Source organism: Eptatretus burgeri, chromosome 6 (genome assembly GCF_056783735.1).
Source record: "Eptatretus burgeri isolate ZD-2024b chromosome 6, Ebu_testis_v1, whole genome shotgun sequence".
Classification (NCBI taxonomy): domain Eukaryota; kingdom Metazoa; phylum Chordata; class Myxini; order Myxiniformes; family Myxinidae; genus Eptatretus; species Eptatretus burgeri.
The window spans coordinates 114,052,948-114,075,853 of record NC_140966.1 but is presented as its reverse complement, the minus strand read 5'-3'; the positions used below and the strand labels follow the sequence as shown (position 1 = coordinate 114,075,853).

The window sequence follows — 22,906 nt, the reverse complement described above, 5'->3', positions numbered from 1 at the left end:
TGAAAATAAAACATTCACTTTTCCAGGAGGTGGTCCACAGTTGGCCTCTCTAGACCTCTGTGGACACTATGTTGATACTTTAGCCATGGTGGACATTCTGTTTACGTAACGATAGAGGAACCTGCAATGATCATGTGTGATGCTTGACATGGTCCTCCGGGGTACTTGGCCATGAATATGGGCATTCTGTGACTTAAAAAAATTAATTTTAAGATGATCAATGAACAGTCCTTGGACCGCATGATCGTCTGTGAACAACTCCACTCCTGACGTTCTGCTCGAGGATGAATGTCATTATTGACACCGCTTATCTAATTCCACTGCTTTCAGGAATTCCAAAAGCGATGTGCTGTCGTTCTACGTATTGTCAGGTCAGGTCAGGTATGGGAGCATGCGTCGGAGCAGCACGTCGCCTCGTCCGCTTTCTGCCGGTACTCCAGGGGCCTCTGTCTGGCCATCCCCCAGGCAGATACCTGGCCCATCCCCATCTCCTTGAGGTGCCGACCTTTTGTGATTTGTTGTTTTTAGATATTGATCGGAGGTTGATGGAAGATCTTGTCAATAAATCACATGCAGGACATTGTAAATGTGGTGGAGACAGTGATACTTACGGCCTTTGGCGACTCATGAAGTTCACATCTTGTGGATATCTGAGGGGTGAACCTGATTTTATTTATTTATTTATTTTTGATGATTACGTCTATCATTGTAGGCATTTCAGGAGAAGATCAGTTCAGGTGATCAGCTGCACACATTTTTGGAAAGGAGGATACAAAAGAGTAGGCCATTGTTTGGAGGCCCAAATTCCTTGCCTGTGGATGTTCGAGTGATGTTCAGTAGGTGTTAAGTTGGATTACATGAATGGCAATAACAGGTTGATTGCATTAACTGATGCTGTAAATAATTAAATCTATTAAGTTTGTAGGGTGAGGGCCTGGCAACATGGCCTGGAGGTACGCACACTCATCTCGAAGCTGTTTAGCCTGGATTTGAATCCTGACCCGGCGATAAAATGTCTTCCCTGCGTTTCACAGGCAGGGTGATTCATCAGTGTGTATACCGTCCCTCGGAAGGACATGAAACTGGGTGTCCCGTCTGCTGTCATTCATTGGTGGACGTTATACATTCCACAGGGTCCTTCGTGAAGAGTTGACGAGCTACTGCCGGCACCTTAAACAATGTATAAATACCGGCTCTAACCTGCAGGGGGCACTGCATCAGTGGCATAGCCACAGCCACAATCTCATCGATGACACAAACTCACAGCTGTGCCATGCGCACAAAATAATATAATCGTGGGGTGTTGGCACAGCATGGGCACGATAGGCCAAATGGCTTCTTCCTGTGCAGAAGTCACTGTGTGTAAGTCCTGGTGTAATCATCAATGGTTTTTGTGACCCACCCCCCCCCCTGTTTGAATAATAACTTTGTACAATGTAGGTCATGCATGCCAGGTCTTCTGGACTTTCAACTCGTTCATTCAGCCTGATGGAATCCACTTTGAATGATGGAATCCACTTTGAATGATCGAATCCACTTTGAATGATGGAATCCACTTTGAATGATCGAATCCACTTTGAATGATCGAATCCACTTGTTTATTCAGGTCAGGTCAGGTATGGGAGCATGTGCCAGAACAGCGCGTCGCTGCGTCCACTTTCCGCCGGTACTCCAGGGGCCTCCGTCTGGCCATCCCCCAGGCAGATGCCAGGCCCATCCCCAGCTCCTTGAGATGATGGTCAACCTGCTGCAACCATGAGGCACGTGGTCGGCCCACTGGCCTCCTCCACTCATGAGACTCCCTCGCTGAGAGAATCTGGTGAGCAGGATCAGCGTCAGGAAAATGAGCCACATGTCCATACAGCCGCAACTGACGCTCACGGACTATGCAGGTAACAAATCTCATCCGAGTCTCTCTCAGCAACCGCTCGTTGGACACAAAATCTGACCAGCGATAGCCAAGGATTCTCCGAAGAGACCTGGTACCAAAGGAATTAAGTCTCCGTCTCAGATCCTTGGTCAGAGTCCAAGTCTCGCACCCATAGAGCAAGACTGGAAGTACCAAGGACCTGAAGACTCGGACTTTCGTCCTCCCGCACAGGTACCGGCAGCGCCACACCCCATGATCCAGTGAATCCATGACTCCCCAGGCCCGACCCAGACGTCTATTGACCTCTGACTCGCAGCCAGCAGAGACATGAATATCACTGCCAAGGTAAGTGAATCTCTCCACGACCTCAACATCCTCACCACAAACAGACACAGACAGGACAGCAGCATCCAAGATGTCACCGAAAGCCTGGATCTTAGTTTTGACCCAAGAAACCCGTAATCCCAACGGCTCCGACTCCTCATTCAGCACCCCGAGGGCCCCCAAGAGGATGTCTAAAGTCTCCGCAAAGATGACTGCATCATCTGCAAAATCGAGGTCCGAGATCTTGACATTGCCAAACGATGCACCGCAGCTTGATCTCTCCGACGTCCTCCCTAAAATCCAGTCCATACAAGTGCTGAAAAGTGTGGGGGCAAGTACACATCCCTGACGAACTCCAGTAACAACTGGAAATAAGTCAGAGATGGTACCACCACACTTCACAGCACTCTCAGTACCAGAGTAGAGTTCAGACATCAGATCGATCAGTTTTGGTGGCACCCCACGAAGACCAAGAATCCTCCAGAGGACATCCCGATTCACTGAATCGAACGCTTTACAGAAATCAGCATAGGCTGCAAGCAGCCCCTGCCGAAACTCTCGTCTGCGTTCGGTGAGGACACGAAGTGCAAGGATACGGTCAATCGTTGACCTCTTTGGTGTAAAGCCTGACTGCTCTGGACGCTGGTGCTCAAGCAGATGGTGGCGAACCCTATCAAGAATTATCCGAGCAAAGACCTTGCCCGGCACTGAGAGCAGCGTCACCCCTCGGTAGTTGTTGCAGTCTTGGTGATCACCCTTCCCTTTCCAGAGAGAGACAACAAGGCCCCTCTTCCAGTCAGTTGGGATGATGCCTGTGTTCCAGGCAGAGCACAAAACTGCATGCAACGACACGAGTGCAGCATTTCCACCAGCCTTGAGAAGTTCGGCATGGATGCCACAGATCCCTGGAGCTTTGCCCCGTTTCAACTGGTTCACCGCAGCCCGTGTTTCCACAAGCGAAGGTGGACCACAGTTGATTCGAGGGTCAGCAACAGGGATTGTAACACCCTTGACGTCCAACTCGACAGCTGGGGGATCAGCCTGGTACAACCGCTCAAAGTACCCAGCCCAGCGGGCCTTCACTTCAGACTCCTCTGTCAAGAGCCTATCACTCTCTGCTCGAACTGCAGTGCTCCGAGGGATGGGCTTGGATGAACGTAATGCGCGAATTCCCCTGTAAGCGGGACGAGAATCACCTGTCAACAGGTGATGCTCTACCCCCTCACAGATTCCTCGCACATAGGCCTCCTTGTCCACCCTCAGAGCACGTACAGTTTTACGCCTCAGCTCCCTGAACAGCTCAGCTCTGCCATTCAGCCTGGCCCTGCGGTGAGCTCCAAGGCATCCACCGGCAACATCAAGGACGGTGGTCTTGAAGGCGCTCCACAACTCTTCAGGACCCCCCAAAGCACCCAGACCCCCCAAGTGTCCACTCAGCCTGTTCGCAAACTCCTCAGCTACTCTCTCATCCCTGAGCTTTGCAACATCCAGCCTAGGCTGGGATGGTACCATTCTCCAGGATTTAAGGTGCAGCTTTAGAGTTGCTACAACAAGCCTGTGGTCAGTATTGAGGAACTGAGCACTCCAGTAGACCCTGCAGTTCTGGATCATCCTCCAACGACCGTCAATGAGGACATGGTCAATCTCCTTTGCCACACCGCCAGCGTTGGAATACCAAGTCCAGCGATGAGCTTGTGGGCGCTGAAACCACGAACCAGCCACCCTAAGTCCATGACTTCTTGCAAAGTCAAGGAACTTAGTGCTATTCTGGTTCATAGTTCCTGACCCATGGGGACCAACACACACCTCATAACCATCCCTATCAGTTCCAGTCGATGCATTGAAATCCCCCAAGACTAGAAGTGTATCTCGTCTGGGGCACTGATCAACCACAGACTCGAGTGTGGCGTAGAATGCATCCTTCACGGTGAGATCACTCGCCTCAGTCGGAGCATAAACAGAGACCAGGGAAATGACACCTAAGGAGTGACGAATCCTTAATCTCATAATACGCTCGTTGACCGGTGTTACCTCAATTATCATTGGGGTCAGCTTATTGGACACAGCTACAGCAACTCCTTGGGTATGGTAACCATCAGAGGGACCAGACCAATAGTAGGTGTAACCACCCACCATTATCTCGCCGCAATCCGGTCTCCGAACCTCAGAGAGAGCTGCAATCCCGATGTCCAAACGCTTGAGCTCAGATGATAACAGAGACAGGTGATCATCCTCTCTTAGGGATAGGACATTCCAGGCACCCACCCGAAGGGACCGCCTCAGGTTAACCCAAGGTGACCGCCGTCTGGTGGACGACACCTCAGCACCACTCCGACACACTCTCCCGCAATCTGACCCAGGGATGTTACCCCGTGGTTTCCCTCCTATCATCAAAGATTGGGGGTCCCGAAGGCTTTGCCCCAATCCCGTCATCCGGTGAGCTGCCCGGCGAAGGGAAGCTGCGCAGGAGGTACTCCCACGGAGTGGGTTTTCAGATTTTTTTGCGTTTTTGCGTTTTGAGGAATGAAGGGTTTTACGGTGGCCGGAGTGCAAATCCTGCCACCAACCTCCTAATAAGAAGTAACCCAACTGCAGGAGGACGTCCGCAGACACAGTTGGGCACTAGGTATGGATGGCCGTTGGCTCACAAGGAGCTCCTCCGCCCTTTGACAGGTTTTGTTTTTAATCCTGCTGGGTGTCCATATCCAAACAACCCCCTCACCAGAAAACCTGGTGGGGGAGACGGTTTCGTCGCCGACAACCCGACCATGGAACAGGTTAGTACAGGTTTACATGGTACCTGTAGCAGGTGATAGATCGAACCTGACCTGACATGATTCCTTCCATGATATTTTATTCCATGTTTATTCCTTCCATGATATTTTAAAATGCAATGTACATATCACAAAACAACGGCCATTTTAAATGTACGGCGTTTGGCAAATCAGAGTGTGTTTTGCATACGCCGAGTACGGTACGATGAGGTGCGGTGGGTGAGTGGTGCTAATGTCGGGTGAATGAGCAAACTTCGTTGTTGCCCGCAGGTCGAGCGCTCGAGCGAGTCGAGTGCCGTGTTTACGGGTCTCACCCCCTCGCAAGAGTACGTCGTGAGTGTGATGAGTGTGAGGAGGGGTCTGTCCAGCACTCGCGTCTCAATCCCGGGATTCACCACAGGTGTGCTGCCCACAGGTTTATTTCTTTGTTCCGGTGCGTGTAGCTCACGATGCTGGGACTCCAGCTTTAAACCACCGATACTGCGTTGACACGTCCTTTGTGTACCAATATCGTCATCCATGTTACAAGTGTGGGTTATAGAGAGATTTTTACAACCTACCAATGAATATGATTTACAAGATAATATAACCGCTGAAAGCACAGTGACCCGTCGAGTTAAATAAATGTGGACACGGACAAATGGTGACGCATTGCACCCCTGAGCACAGGAGTGCTCTGCACACCTGGGGTCAGCGTGGGTGGTGTGTGTGTGTGAGTGTTCTGGCCTTGTGTACCACCAGGTAGCTCCAGGCAGAGCGTGGCTCTCGCTGTTCCTCTTGTTCTGGCCATTGTCCTGGCCGTTGTTCTTCTGTCCCGCTACATCCTGCTCAGACGGAGGAGGAGTCGAGCTCACAGGTGAGTGAGGCGAGCTATCGCCGGCACCCTGAACAAATCACTAATACCTGCCCTGACAAGCAGGGAGCATTGCATCAGCAGCACAGCGTGCTACTCTCTTCCAATAATGCTACCCAGTAGCCTTGTGCATCTGAAAGAAGACCACTCCATATTTATTTATTTATTAAAATGTAAAATACACACAGCGATATTTATTTATTTATTTAAATGTAAATTCTACACATATTTATTTTAAGATAAATAAACAGATGTTTGGTACTACAGAACTTCAATATGGATGCAAACAGATCGTGCAATCGACTGGTTGAAGGTGAAACGATTCGGTTCCCTGATCAAAGACTCGTCCCAGCATGTACTCAATAAATCGGACTATAAGCTGTCTGACACGGAAAGGTTCGCGTTGGCGCACGGTTTAAACTTCGGCATTCCCAACCAGAATATCAAGAGGGAAGACATTTTTGCCGAGTTTGAACTCCTGTATGCTCAATTGTCAACACATCAGGCTGTGTCAAACGAAGCAGACCAAGCGCTGAGGGCTTGACTATCGGACCTCACGCATGCGTACTGTGGAATCCCGAATGACGTCGCGGATTTTCACATGCAACAGGATGTTTTCTTGGAAATACAAGGATTGAGGATGAACGCTGCCATTCACATCTGTAAACCGGATAAAGGCACCGGAATGGTAATCATGAATAAGATTAATTACATCGACATGATGATGGACATCCTGAAAGACGAAACCAAATTTAAATATCTGGGTGGTGTAACGGAACATGATCGCATGCCTCAGGTGGAAGGTCAGATCGTCAAACGACTGTTACAGCTTCTCAAACGTGGAGAACTATCAAAGGATGTGGACGACAGAATTAAACCTGTTGGAGCCCAACGTCCAAGAATGTACGGCCTGCCGAAGATTCACAAGGAGAATATCCCTCTCGGACCGATACTGTCCATGGTGCGATCAGCACAACATGAACTTGCCAAGTGGTTGGGAGAGGTACTGCAACCAGTATTGGATTCACTTTCTCATTTCGTGGTTAAGGATTCCTTCACATTTGCAGAATCAATTGGAGCTAAAACACCGACAAGTGAGGACAACAACATGGCATACTTTGATATTGAAAGCTTGTTCACGAATGTACCATTGACGGAGACGATCGAGATATACGCACATTTGCTGTATCACACTGATCTGGAACAACCGATGATCTTGGAACACGTCTTCGTGGAATTAATGAACACAGCAACAAGGGAGGTGGAATTCAGTTTTAACAACATGATGTATGTTCAAACGGACGGTGTGGCCATGGGTTCTCCATTAGGCCCAGCTCTTGCAAATATCTTTGCAGGCTATCATAAAATGCAGAAGCTTACTGGTCGGCAAGGTGTCGATTCCCCCATCGTATACTATCGGTATGCTGATGACATTTTTGCTTTGTTTGAGTCTCGGACGACATGTGACAATTTCCAGGCATGGCTCAACACCCTCCATCCAGCGCTGAAGTTTACCACGGAGCTGGAATCGTCAAACATGTTACCGTTTTTGGACGTGTTGGTTGATAGATCCAACCTTGGTTTCACAACATCCGTCTACTGGAAGCCGACTTTCACAGGGCAGTATACTCACTGGGACTCCAACAGCTCCACGAGAAACAAAATTGCCTTGATCAATATCCTGGTTAACAGAGCACAGAGGATTTGTTCACCTTGTAATCTTCCTGCTGAAATTGACAAAATTATGAATATACTTGGTGAGAATGGTTATCCTGAGCATATAGTTAAGAGATACAAGCACAAGTTTATAAACACGACAAAAGATGGGAAGATTGGTCCGGACAAATATCCAGTCGATATCAGGATGCCCTGGAAAAGGCAATCATCACGAAGGTTTGAAGTACAAATCAAACATATTGTGTCCAACACGTTTCTGGCTGTGCAACCCCGAGTCATCTTTACCTCTCGCCGTTTGCTGACGTCAGTCAACAAGGATGTGCTACCCACCTCACAAACCAGCAATGTTATTTATGAGTTTAAGTACCGATGTGAAGCTCGGAATGTGGGCCGCACAACACTAAGATTGGCTGATCGGATCAAACACCACGTCCCCTTGGCGATTCGAAGAAAGATTGTGAGGGTTAGAACACAACCAGTGCGAACATGGAGAAATATCCAGCAACCACCAGCCACTGTACCTGCTTCATCTGCCATTGCACAGCATCTGGTTGCCAACCCTATCTGTGCAGACCAGTACAATGCAGATATGTTCCGGATATTGAGCCGAGGTCGGAGCTCGTTTCATTTACGTATGTTGGAAGCAACCTTCATAATGTAGTAGATAGTAGAAAAATCGTGCAAATTATGATACAAGCATCAAATTTGGCATTTCTGTTCTGTAGGGCTTTCTAATCAAATCTGCCCGATTGGCCATTTGAAAATCCAAATTTTGAAAAATTTGAAAAAAAAAAAAAAACATTTGAAAACATTTGAAGTCACAGCTGGCTGAAATTCTTGAAGCGCAAGTGAACATCCCAGACAGAGAACCAAGGGGAGATGCACTCATCATTGATGGCTCAGCACTTATCAATGCCCTACCTCCACGCACTTCAAAGATATTTGATGACTATGCTAAAGAAGACATCATCCCAAAGGTGGAATCCTATGGTTCCAGGAACGAGAGGGTGGACGTAGTGTTTGATGTGTACAAGAAGTCGTCTGAAGTCCGAGGCAAGGTCGAAAAGGGGGCAAGGAATCAGAAGAAGAGTGACAGGAACCAGTTAGACCCCAAGTAACTGGAGAAGCTTTCTTTGAGATGATAGCAACAAGACTGAGCTGTTTCACTTCCTTGCGGAAAAGATGTGTGAAGCACAGACGACAAGCACAGTCATTGTCACAAAAGGAGAAGATGCCATTAGCAACACAAGGAAGTCACTGGATGCTGTGTCTCCATGTTGTCATGAAGAAGCTGACACTCGAATATTTGTACACGCCAGGGATGCAACGACGGATGGTAGCAAGTCCATTATCATCAAGGCTAATGACACGGACATACTAGTCATAGCAATATCTGTACTGCCATCCTTGCATGAAGTAGGTCTTGAGAACATGTGGATTGCCGTTGGCCAAGGAGCCAAGGCGCGATGGATTCCAGTCCATGAGGTGGTTTCTGCAATAGGGCCTGAAAAGCTAGAGGGATCCCATACTTCCATGCGTTCACTGGATGTGACGTCGTGTCTGCCTTCCGCGGTAAAGGGAAGAAAACTGCATGGCAGACTTGGAACGTCTTTGATGATGTTTCTGAAACATTCACCAATCTCAGCCAGCATCCAACATTGATTCATGATCTTGACTTTTTGAAGTTTTTATTTTTTATTTTTCGAAATTTGGATTTTCAAATCGCCAATCAGGCAGATTTGATTAGAATCCCCTAGAGAACAAATGTGCCAAATTTGATGCTTGTATCATCATTTGCACGATTCCTCTCAAAAATTGCTGTTATCTGCCCCCACTATCATCCTTACCACCGATCCAATACTATGGCGTCAAAAGGAATTTGTACGATCTCTGTGTCTCTTTCAGCATGGAAAGATCAAGGGAAGTACGGTAACAAATGGTGAATGGACCTTAAGGGAAACCCATCCCCCCTCTCTCCAGGATGTGGTTGCAAACGTCAATCATCGACGAACTCTGCTCCAGCCAATAGGAGCTCGAGGTGAAGATGATGAGCCGACCAATGGGCGTTCGGATTAACCGTAATGTCATTACGGTTGAACCAATCAGTGTCTACCTTATTGAGACCTGCGTATAAAGTACGCGCCTTCACTTCCTTCTTCACTTGCTGCGATTTTTACCCTGAGGAGTGCAGCACGAAAAGCTTCGGTCCCTATGTCATGTTTATTTTCATCCATATTGACATATTTATTTATTTAAATGTAAAATCTACATATCAAAATTTGTTTATTTCATTAAATGTAAACTCTTCACATCAATATTTTTTTTATTTAAATCTAAAATCTACACGTCGATATATATATATATATATATTTATTTAAATGTGAAATCTACACATTCATATTTGTTTATTTATTTAAATGTAAAATCTACACGTCGATATTTATTTATTTATTTAATTAGATGTAAAATCGACACATCGGTATTTATTTATTTAAATGTAAAATCTACACATCTATATATTATTTCTGTTAACGTCTGCGTGTAATTTGACGTATCTCCTCCAAAACTGCCGGACGGATTGTCGCCACTTTCGGCATGTTCTGTGGTCTAATGAACAGCATGGGCTATGTGAGATCGCGCCAGACGGACACGTTTGGGAATTTTGGGCAATTTTCTAATTTTTACGTTCGTTTGCATGGCGACGTGTGACCTCACGGCTGAAAGGCGTAATTCCATCATGACATCATCGGTCATTCGCTGACGTCATTACGTCTGTCGTCGACAGACCGTCACCGCCGGGAGGCGTAATGCCACTCCTCGAAAACAGCGTCTGCAATGTAAAACCCTCTTCTGCACATGCTGACGACCTCAGAAGGTGAATTTAACACAAAAAATATAACAAGAACCATTGTATTTAAAGTAAAGATTTATTTTTAAAAAAAATATTATTTCTGTTATCGTCTGCGCGTAATTTGACGTTTCTCAACCGCCATCATTACCTGTGTTGTGTCTTGCGTGTGTGATCTTCAAATTAAAGCATCCAAGTGGTGTTTGATCGTCGGATGTGCGCCAAAAAGTGCCATTCATTGAAATTTGCATTCTGATTCTCGGTCACGCTCCACTGCTCCTGTCCAGTCTCGGGCTAGGCCTATATCATGTTAAACTTGCCTGATCAGACGCCAACCTTCCAGTCACACTGCAGAGGATGCAATTTCCAGTCAGACTTGCATACTCGATGACCATAAACAAATCCCAGGGCCAAACATTTGACAAACTCGGAATATATACCTCCCAGCCCCTGTGTTCTCCCATGGCCAACTGTATGTTGCATTTTCACGTACAAGAGGTTACTCCTATATATCTATCAAAGTGGACAATAATTCCTCACAATGACTATTCAGCAACAAGACACTCACCCAAAATGTCATCTACAGGGAGGTCCGTCAGAAAACTAAGGACAGGTGACCATAGTGCATCACATCCCTAATGACACCCTCCCCAGCTTCCCATAACATCAACTATTATGCCTCATCCACCTTTTGCCACCCATTCAACCCCGTGCAGAGCACGGGTATATGCTAGTGGATATTAATTAATTTAAATGTAAAATCTACACGTCGATATATATTTATTTAAATGTAAAATCTACACATCAATATTTATTTATTTAAATGTAAAATCTACACATGGATATTAATTTATTTAAATGTAAAATCTACATATCGATATTTGTTTATTTAATTAAATGTATAATCTACACGTCCTATTTTAGGGTGCCGTTGGTGGTTATGTCCTCAATGAAGTTTTTACTTTTATTTTTTCCTTTTGCAGCAAATTTCAAGCGGGAACCTTTTTCAACTTTGCCGCACTGGATGGAGAATTTGGGACGGCCTTTCGCAGGTTCGTCGCTCTCATTTCTTGTACTTGCACCCTTCCCTTGTCTCTACTCTAACCTCTGCTATTCGCTTTCAACCACATTTCCGACATTATAATCCCATTTATTTACCATACGGTTCATTTGCTAACCAACTCCATTGCCAAGTTGATAAGATTATCATCCTCTCTCCTCTGCATGCATCCAGGTGTAGAACTTTACCTGCTTTCCTGGCATCCTTACCCTCCTGCCTCCAAACAGGATACTTCCTCGTTCCCCCTTTTGTTTCCTGGTGAGTCGACAGTGGTACTCACTCCTCCTCTTCACCTAACAAATCAAATGTTGGCTTGTTGGGTGTTCCTATCAGAGCACCAATGTTAAAACCACTTGTACTGTATATATTTCTACACTTATCTAATAACATCCTCATAATTACGGAATTACAAAGCTGTGTCTCTTCATATCTGTGTTCCTTTTGTGATATTTGCACAAGCTCCGCTATGAGCCCCACATTGTAGTAATAAAGACAAGCTGATTAGGATTGAATTGCCTGGTATGTGAAGTTGGAATAACCTTGCCCTAAGCCTAAGCTTAGGGTGAGAAGCGGGAGTAACCTAAGCAAAGAATAACCTTGCCCTTCATTTTGGGGTAAAGACCCGGACATTCAAGTACCTTATCTCCGGTGGCCACAGTAGCTTGTGGCATCCATAGATCAGGCTCGGCAGCGTGATGTCGGTCACATTAACATTGCACCACTCCTGATACTCCTTGCAATCTGCCAGTTACAAATGAACAGCCATCATGTTTGTTCCATCGTCTCTCGATCATCGCAACCCCAATAGTTTGTCGATTTCACAAATGCTATGCGAGGTATATGGGAAACCGTGTGCGTGATTATGCTGCATGCCAGATACGTGTTGTGTTGAAACTCTGTTTCACGTACACTCTACTGAGTCACAGCACTATCGGCAGATCCTTCTCGATAGAAACTCTGCTCTGCAGCGAAACCTCTTGGTTGGTGTAGGCTTCATGACGTTTCTATTCACTGCTTCGTTCCTGATGAATCGCAAGGTGCTTCTGCTCAAAACACCCATCGTTACTCATCTGAGTCAGTGGATGAACAGCACAGTTGCTGATACTGTTATTGGTCAAGTCATATAGCTAAGTTAAGCCTTCTCCTATAGAATAGGGGAAAGCTTGTAGCTGTAGTCGGGTTTGTTTCTCCAATTAGCCAAGTGTTTTTTTAAGACCCCTCGGGCCTAGGAGTATTAAACCACCATCAAAGTGGTTGTTTTTTTCTTCCTTTCCTGCTAATTTCCGAGCTCTATCTCGGAGCCGGCTGGCACTTTCAGAATAAAATTTTGTTTCGATAATGTGTATAGAAAGAGTGCAGGGTTGACAAAATCGTTTTGACCTTGACCTCGTTTTCAAGGTCATGACCTAACTGCAGACATTGTAACATTTTTCACCCAAACTCGACAAAAGTTTGTCTGATCAGAATGAAATTGACCTCTCTCGATAACCGAGAGCAAGTCGCCTTTACGCTTGATTTACACCATACCCCTCAGGGTTACAGGTCAAGGTCAACAGGCGGTCCGGAAAAAAAAAATTGTCATCGCTTAATTTTGCCAAAGACCACTTAATCTTTCTTCCAAGATGTTCTTACATCATAATCAGGGGTTCACACAATTTTTTCAATTGGGATCTCCAATGAGTACCAACAGAAATGGTTTGGTCAGCTTCGAGCATGCTCGTCTGCTTTCCCATCACCACTCTGGTTTTTTTGAAGTGACTCTCAGCTTTTATGCATCTTACTCCTCTGTAAGCGCTCTCTCAGAACGTCCGCTCCAGACGAGACACTCACAAAGCGCTCATTTTTTTTTTCTTTTTTCCCCCTTTTGGACGCTCTTGAGCCTCCTCTTCTTCCTCTTCACCCACCCGTTCTCCTCGGATCTATTATTTTTAGTCTTAAAAGTTATCAACTTACAATATAGCTTATAAATGATATTGTTATCATTTATAAATTTAACTTTGTATCACTAAATTTTGAAACCACTAAATCGATGATCAGAATTATTACGGAAGAATCTTATCGACACTCATTGAGAAAACCTTCCATCAAAAGCCTCTGTTGTGCTGGTATGCTTTTAATATAAGCTTTCTGACCATCTTTGAAGTACTCATTTAGTTGTTTTTTTTTTACCTCACCTGAGTACCTGAGTACCAGTTATGTGAACCCCTGATCATAATAGTGAATCTGCAGTGAAGTTGTGCACCTGATATTTTATTTGTGTGCTTCACCTACTTTTTAGGTCATCTCTGCCGAGATGACCTAATAAAGCCGGACCAAATGTCCGTACGTCCGTCCGTCCATCCAATTTTTCTTTCCGATCTTGATGAAACTTAGTATGTGGGTAGAGGTCGATGAGTGTTGCACAACGATATAACTTTTGTCCGGGTTCAAGGTCAGGGTCAAGGTCACGAGGTCACGTAAGTTATAAAAATCGCCATTTTCAAAACCTATCCAGTCTGCCATTCTACAAGATATTCGGCAACTGTTTATTGATTATGATAGTAAAAAATATTATCTTGTATCTAACTGGACAGATTTTTGAATTTCCGTCCCGTTTGCCGCCACGTAACCTGGAAGATGGTCAAAAACACCTCCCGGTACAAAGAAAACTTTTTACTTCTGATCTTGATGAAATTTGGTATGTGGGTAGAGGTCGATGAGTGATACCCAACGACATATTTTTTCCTGGATTCGAGGTCAGGGTCAAGGTCACGAAGTCACGAAAGTTGTGAAAGTCGCCATTTTAAAAAACCTATCTCGTCTGTTATTTTAGGAGATATCTGGCAACGGTTCATCGATTATGATGGTAAAAAAACATTATAGAGATGACCGTCACCCCTACACGGGGGTAATTTTTTTGGATTGTGACCTAAATAACTAAAAACACTTCATTGATCATAACTTCTCTCCAACTCTCTGGAAAATCCTCTTCATCCCTTTGTTGATGACTCCACCCTCTGCCGTACCATCTGTCATCCCTCAGACCTGCAAGCAGCAGCTTCTTCACTCTCTGCAGATCTGGAAAAAATCACAAACTGGTCCAACATGTGGAACATGTCATTCAATCCTGAGAAATCTCACACTCTCACGATGTCTCTCCAAAAGGACCGTTTGGAAACCCCCCCCCCCCCCCATCTACTTTCTCAGTAATCCTCTAGAATAATTCCTTTCGTTCAAGCTTCTGGGTCTCACTATTTGCCATGATGCTTCCTGGGAAAGCCACATTTCCAAGTTGGTCTCCAAAGCCAGTCGCTGACAAGGCATCCTCCCTTGTGCAAAGTCCTTCCTTGGCACACCTGAGCTCCTGGACACATACAAAGCTTTCATCCTGCAGCCTGATGGAGTACAACTCCCCCCTCTGGACTGGTGCTCCCGCCTCTCACCTTTGTCGGATTCACGCTGTGGAAACCAAGGCATTTCGGATCATTGCTACCTCCCGCTATGAGGCTGAGTCTTTGGGTCTCTCACTCTCTCACCGCAGGCAGGTCGGTGGTCTTGCTTTCTTCTTCCATCTCCTCTCTGGCCTCACCCCCCTCCTGTTCTGTCTGAGATATCCCCCCCCACCCCCATATTTCCGCAGGGCGCTCAAAGTCCACCAAAAATCATCTTCTGGTGAAATTGCCAAAAACCAAAAATAACTGCTCACCTTCACTCTTTCATTCCTCTTTTTTTCCTGCCTCTGGAAAAAAATTCCCACACTCTCTTCAATCCCACTCTTCCCTCCAAGTCTTCAAAACAGCTGTCCACCACCATCTCTTATCTTCCCCCATCCAAAATCTTGATCTTTTCTACCCCTGTTAATCCACCCCAAGCTCACCTCCTTCAAATTCCCTGTTTTCCTTCCTGAAAGTCCCTGTAATGTCCATCTTGTTTACCCCGTGTATCCCGCCCCATCCCTCTCCCTTCCACAGATCTCCTAATGTCTCTATTCCCTACTGTTTTGGACTTCCCTCTCCTGCCCCTCTTGTCTCTTGCTCCCTTTGTTATACGTTCTGTGTGTTAGCTCTTATACGAGCCTCGACATGCTGCTCCAGCATGCTCCCATACCTGACCTGACATTGTATGCAAAAAAAACGTATAATTTTCTGCCGATTTTCATGATTAGTTTTATGGATTGACTGTAGATGGGGATACATTTTCTGAATTTACACTCTATCCCTAAATTCTGAAGGTCAAGGTCATATGGCAATCCGAAAAGAATCTGGCCATCATTGGATTGCAGGTGCTGGGGGAGGCTGACACATCGTCGACCGAGAATTACCAGGGTCTATCTGACATTTCATTCAAATTTAGAAGAAGTCCATGTAGAAGGGCAACAGAGGAAACTAAGTAAGATTATTTTATGTAACCTTTATATGTACCTGTTATGTAGCACACGATATGAAAATAAAATGTTATGAGATAGCGGCAATTCCACTTTGAATTTTTGATTTCATTTTTCTCAAACTTTTAAAAAGTGTAGTTGGACCCTGTTAATTCTCGGTCGACGACATGGTGATCACTTTGTGATCGCAGATATGTAGTTACTTGCCACCGAAGGTGGATGGAGGTTATGTTTTCACCCCTGTTTGTTTGTCTGTAAGCAAGGTATCTCAAAAGGTTATGGACGGATTAGGATGAAATTCGATGGATGAGTTGTTTCGGTGACAAGAACAAGCTGATTAAATGTTAATTCAGGTCCGGATCCAGATTCAGTCCATCTGTGGGATACATAACGTAAACTTGTCAGCCTGGCGGAGGTGTGTGCCCTACCGAGTGCTGTTCTAGTTCTGTTTGCCATTGTTCACTTTGTTTTGATGAAAAATGTTTATTTTGGTCTGAAACATTTCTTGTTTTTCCCCAATTCGTTTTCATCGATCTGTGCAGGGCAAGGAAACAAGGACACAGCAAGAACTTTTCCAAGTAAAGTATTTGCACATTTGTATGTAAATTAAAGAGAAAATTTGCTGTTTCCATGAGTTGCCTTTTACTCGCTCTTTTGTTTAATTTGCCTTTTTGCTGCCTTCTCCACATGTTTGCTTGACCTCCATAATGTGTTCGTCTGTTTGTGAAAACATTTGACTTCAATGATGAGGCTGCAGGTGTGCTGCCGTTAGAGGTGACACCCAGCGGTACCAAGTGGGTGGGACTCTCAGCACCATTCAGACTCTATCATTGTATTTCAGGCTAATACAACTGGAGGAGTTTGAGGCATACATAAAGGAGATGTCTAAAGATTCTGACTACAAGTTCTCCTTGGAATATGAGGTTTTGTGCATTTCTCAAAACCGATTGCTTTTCCACTCTCGTCATACCCGTCATACCTACCTTTCCACACACTCATGAATCATTTAATTCCATTTTTAAAAATCATTTTATCCCCCTCCAGTTCACTTCTATCTGCCAATCTCGTATCGTATTCGTATTTCCAAACCAGCCATTCTTCCCATCCCTCCATCACCGAGCATTGTGAAAGTAACAGTGGAGTACTTTATAATGCTCTGCTTTGGAAGTTTGGCCTTGTTGTGTCTTGTGCTCCACTCAGGAGCTGAAGGCGGTGGGACAGGGACAGAGCCAGCTCGCTGCGAGCCTGCCTTGTAACCGACACAAGAATCGTTACTCGAACATCCTGCCACGTAAGGGATCATCAGTTTTGCTTCCTTCTAAAAATAGTCTTCCTGCCGATGATCTTGGCGTGAGATCTTGATTTGTCCTGGCCGTGCTCCGAGGCACCGAGGCAGTTGCAAAATAAAAATCCTACCAGTGAGTGAAGGAAGCGGTTCAGTTTGGCATTTTTAATATGAAATCGGCAAATCCTAAAAAAACAACAGAACCCATGATAATTACCATTTAGAATCCTCTAGAATTACACTTTAGAACCCTTTAGCATTAAACACGGTGGGGTACAAAGGTTCTTCTTCATTTTTGACGGATGGAAGGAAGGATTTACCCAAATAATAAAGCAGCTTCACCACTTTAAAATGGTGCCACTGTTAACATGACATGGAATTTCTTGTTCACCCTCATTACAGACAAGTACCATTTTTCTCGGTATTTGTGCAGAATAAGCTGCACTAATGGTTATATCATGATTCTTCAAGGTAAAATTACCTCCATTACCACATTTACTGTCGGTTCATCATATCGTTTACCTCTCACCATTTGCCAAAGATCTTGCAGCCAATCAGCCGTTGGGCGACAATCAAACTGTAGGCTCGGTGGTACATTCTCTTCCTTTTCTTGGTTACTAGCAAAGGTACGCAGCGTTGCCGGGCAATGCCGGCTCCCTCTTCCCACTCATACCCCTGCCTCCTCCCACCCATGCCCCTCGCCTTCCCCTTGCCCCTCCCATCCTCACCTCTCTCATCCCACCTCTTCCCCCTCCGACTCTATCCCACCCCCTCCAGACTCCCACCCCACCCACTCCCCTTCCTCCTCCCACAAAGGAATTTTTGCAGGGTGTATATTATAGTGTAGGTATATATAATACATACAAACTGGACACATCCACCGATGGGTGGGTCAAGTTTGTGCATTACTTGCTGAAAAATAAAGACTGTGCTTTGTAAGAAGACTATAGATGTTTGTGTGGTGTGCACTTAAATGGCTCGAGATGGTTTAAATGGTACATTCCAAATGTAGTTAGCGTTGAAGGGGTCGAAAGGGTCGAAACTCTCAAGCATGTAAAAAGAGTCTCAAAAGGTCCAAGTGGTCGAAAGCTCTAAATCGTTAAGGATCCAACCTGTCTAATCTAATCTGTCTGAAGAGTGTAAGGGGTCTTTGGGGTCTTAGGAGTCAAAAGGGTCCTCACGGATCTTCACGATCTTAAAGGCTCTTCAGGGTTTTTGGGGTCCGAAAGGGTCCAAAATGGTCTTATTTGTCTTTAAGGTCTTAACTGTCTCAGGGGTCTAAAGTGTCTGAGGGGTCTTAAGTGTCTTTGGGATCGTAAGGGTATTTTGGGTCTTTTAGATCTTTTGGGTCCTCGGGGTCTTTTGAGTCTTCAAGGGTATTTTGGGTCTTCAAGGTCTTTTGAGTCTTCAGGGTCTTTCAGATCTTCAGGGTCTTTTGAGTCTTCAGGGTTTTTAAAGGTACTCAGGCTCTTTTGGGTCTTTAAGGTCTTTTGGGTCTTCAGGCTATTTTTGATCTTTGGGGTATTTTGAGTCTTCAGGTCCCTTTGGTTCTTTGGGGGGGTGTTTAAGGGTTTTCTAGGTCTTTTGAGTCTTCGTGGTAATTTGTGTCTTCGGGGTCCATTGGGTTTTTGGGGTCCATTGGGTCTTCACAGTCTTTTTGGTCTTTTGGATTCCCAGGGTCATTTGGGTCTTCAGGGTTGTTTCAGGTTGCATTTATGGGTGACATCAGGTAAGATGTTCAACCAATGGGTGAAGAACAGACATACATACAGACAAACAAACATGCATACATACATCATCACATACATACATACATACATACATAATCACACACATACATTCATAAAAGACATACAAAATCACACACATACATACATACAAACATAATCACATATATGCACACAAAATTGCATACATACATACATACATAATCACACACATGCATACATACATATATACATGCATACATAATCACATATATACATACATACATAATAACATATACATACATACATGTATACTTACATACATACATACATACATAATCACATATATACATACATACATAATCACATATATACATACATATATATATACATGATAACATACATACATATCACATATATACATACATACATAATAACATACATACATATATACATACGTACATACATATATACATACATACATAATCACATATATATATATATATATATATATATATATATATATATATATATATATATATATATATATATATATATATATACAAAAACACATATATATACATACATAATAACATACATACATACATGTATACTTACATACATACATAATCACATATATACATACATAATCACATATATACAAACATATTCACATATATACATAGATAATCACATAAAACACATAATCACATGCATACATACATAATCACATACATACCTATGTAATCACATAAAAACAAACAGGCATAATCACATATACGCATATATAATCACATATATACATACATAATCACATAAAACATACATAATCACATATATACAGAAATAATCACATATATACACACATGTTCATATAATCACATACATAATCATATATATATATATATATATATATATATATATATATATATATATATATATATATATATATATATATATATATATATATATATATATATATATATATATATATATATATATATATATATATATATATATATATATATATATATATATTAGGGTGCTTCTAAAAAATGAAAGTTTTTTTTTAATGCGCAGAACCCGCCATTCAGTGAGGTTCCTACTAGAAATCATTGTGTTAAAATATTTTTTTCTTGAGTCATGTTCTTGAACTTGCACAAGCGATGCAAAGTTGCACAAAGGGCATCAAAAACTGCCAAAAATGATTTTTTTCCTCTTTTCACAGATCAATTAAAAGTTTATTTTGATATCATCTGAATTTACTGTTTTGAGGGTTTAATTAATATATTCGTATAATTAAATGCGAAAAATGATATTAAATATTGATGTGAAGAAATGAAAATCAGCTCATAAATTACTAAATCGAAAATAATGAAGTCCCAACTCAGTCCAAATTTCGGAAACGGAAAGTTTTCTTGTTGAAAGTTGCGCAATTGCACAGCAGTGAGCAGAGCCTTTCTTCATGCGTGCATGAATTAACGCGCAAGCTTGGCAAAAACTTGTTACTTTTCAATGTGTACTTACCACTCTGTAACATTTCCCACTTTACCATGATGTTTTTATCTTTTTTTCAGACCAGAAATTTCTGCATATTTTGGGGGTAATGGCCTCCAGAACTAGATCGAAAAAGGCCATTTGGCTGATTGGATCCCCTAATCCAACACTTCCTGGCCAGAAGCTTCCTTCTAAGGCCGAAGTTCTTCGCTTTTTGATGTTCCTTCATGTGGAAATGAATGAGACCCTAACTGCAAGTGTGAATCAAACATCACTAGAGCTAATGAACATCTGGTCCACAGAGGGGATTCCTACTAAGCACCTTCCTGATGTGGTAGTCCATGTGCGAAAATTACACACAACGTGGCAGGGTTTAAAGAAAAGCATCAATCGGAAGACTGCTACCAACATAGAGAAACAAGACAATTTCAAGGCCGACCTGGATGAGCTGTTTGACATAGCTCACGCTGATGCTATGAATCTTATAAAAATCGATGAGGACAAGGAGTTTCTTGTTTCTCAGCGTGAAAAGGGGCGTCCAGGAAAGATCGGGAGTCTTGACTACAAGACTGCCAGGATTTAAGAGAAAATTATGAAACGTAAGGATGAAGAGAAAAAGAGGAAACAGAAGGCGCTTTTGGAGATGGCCACAACTTCTGAAACAGCCAACCTCCAGTCTTCCTCCTCCTCCAGCTCTACTGAATCTAGTCCAAGTCGACAACCATCTTCTTCCATCCATCCAACCACCTGTGATTCCCAGCCTCCGAAGAGAAAACGTGGGACAACTGGATTAACATCTGAAGTAACTGAGGCCCTGGATAGAACTCTCCTTAGCGATCGTTCTGCAAGTCGGGTTCTAATTCCATTTGCCAAGCAATTGGGACAAGACATCAATAAACTTTCTCTCAGTCCAAGTGCCATTCGTGCCGCTCGTGTTAAGCACCGGAAGCAACGCGCTGAAGAGATAAAGCAGAGCTTTAAGGTTGACACACCCCTGGTAGTCCACTGGGATTCCAAGCTGATGCCAGACCTCACTGGAAGAGATAAAGTTGACAGGCTGCCAATTCTGGTCACTGGGAATGGTGTGTCAAAAATCCTGGCAATTCCGATGCTGAAAGACTCCAAGGCGGAAGAAACAGTCGCGGTCATCTTTTCAACAGTTAAGGAGTGGAACCTGATTGGACGTGTCAAAGGGATGTGTTTTGACACGACAGCTGTTAATACTGGAATCCGGGGTGGGGTCTGTGTTCGTATTGAAAACATCCTTGATCATCAACTTCTTTATTTTGCGTGTCGGCACCATGTCTTAGAACTTGTTTTGGAAGCAATTTACTCTTCTTCGGTCGATGAAGCATCCCGAGGGCCAGACATCACCTTCTTCCAAACCTTCCGGGACTGCTGGCCCCATTTTAATTTCACGCAGTACTTGACTGCTGCTGATGATGCAAGCACAGCCACCGATATCCATCCATGGGCCAATTCTGTCATTCAGCATGCCCAAGAGCTTCTGAAGCAGAAGCATCCCCGAGACGACCACAAAGAACTTCTCCAACTGACGATCATTTTCCTTGGAGGCGTCCCTTCTGGACATCAAGTTCCAACATTCAGGGCACCTGGCGCCGTTCACCGAGCGCGTTGGATGGCTCGTGCAATTTACTGCTTCAAGATCTGGATGTTTCAAGGGCAGTTCTCAGATTTTCTCACTAAACGCGCATCATCATCCCGCAGTACATGTCGCACAGAACGCCTGTTTAGCGGGATCAAGCAGGTCTGTCTTTTTGTTGCTAAGCACTATATCAGGACCTGGTTCGACGATCGAAATGTTGCTTCCGCGCCAAAGAATGACCTCCAGCTCCTTCAAGCCCTCCATTCCTTGAATCAGGCTGCATACAAAACAATGAGCCGCCATCTGTGGTACCTGAGCGAAGTTAACGTCGGCCTTGCACTCTTTGATGACAACTTAGATTCGTCAGAAAAGATCGCCATGGTAATAAACATGAAGGACGTGGAGGGTTCAAAGGATCCATCTCGACGAGTCTGGCTTCCCAATCCAGAGGGAAAGAAGCTGTCTGACCTCTGCTCCTCCCAAACTAAAAATCTCTTTACGCTCCTCGAGCTGCCAGAAGACTTTCTCGAGGAAAAGGATCCATCAAACTGGAAGAGCTTTGAATCCTACGTCAAAGCAAAGCAGAGGGTTGACTCTTTGAACGTCGTGAATGATGCGGCCGAAAGAGGTGTCGCCCTCATCCAAGATTTCACGAAAGCTGGTCGAACAAGAGATGAAGCTCAAGTGCAGTACCTTGTTCAAGTGATGGAGGATGACCGACGGAAATACCCAAAGGCCTCAAAGGAAACTTTGATTTTATAAAGGCATATTATTTACTTTTCAGGATAATTTTTTTTCATTGTTTTCATCAAAAGAGATTTTCATTTTAATTTAGCCATGTTGTACTAATGGAGAAGGATGTCAAGTGCCTGCGCAAGTCCTAAATATTATTTAATCTTAATAAAACTTGGAAGATTTTAGTTTTTCATGAAACCTCACCATTTGGAAGGTTCTGCAAACTTCTATTGCAAATTTGAATTTTTACCATAGTAGCTAAAAGTGCCCATATATATATATATATATATATATATATATATATATAT

The 22,906-nt window shown here is 43.8% G+C and overlaps 1 protein-coding gene across 4 annotated transcripts in view; it reads left to right on the top strand.

Moving 5' to 3' along the window:
- LOC147025663 (receptor-type tyrosine-protein phosphatase O-like) overlaps positions 1-22,906 on the top strand; it is a 176,277-nt gene that overhangs the window by 130,261 nt on the left and 23,110 nt on the right. For all 4 annotated transcript variants that reach the window (XM_085886871.1, XM_085886870.1, XM_085886869.1 and 1 more), the window contains exons 14-20: positions 5,239-5,368; positions 5,710-5,824; positions 11,330-11,398; positions 11,581-11,664; positions 16,312-16,347; positions 16,611-16,692; positions 16,970-17,060. In XM_085886871.1, the coding sequence (XP_085742997.1) occupies positions 5,239-5,368; positions 5,710-5,824; positions 11,330-11,398; positions 11,581-11,664; positions 16,312-16,347; positions 16,611-16,692; positions 16,970-17,060 (607 nt within the window). The remainder of the gene's footprint in view (positions 1-5,238; positions 5,369-5,709; positions 5,825-11,329; positions 11,399-11,580; positions 11,665-16,311; positions 16,348-16,610; positions 16,693-16,969; positions 17,061-22,906) is intronic.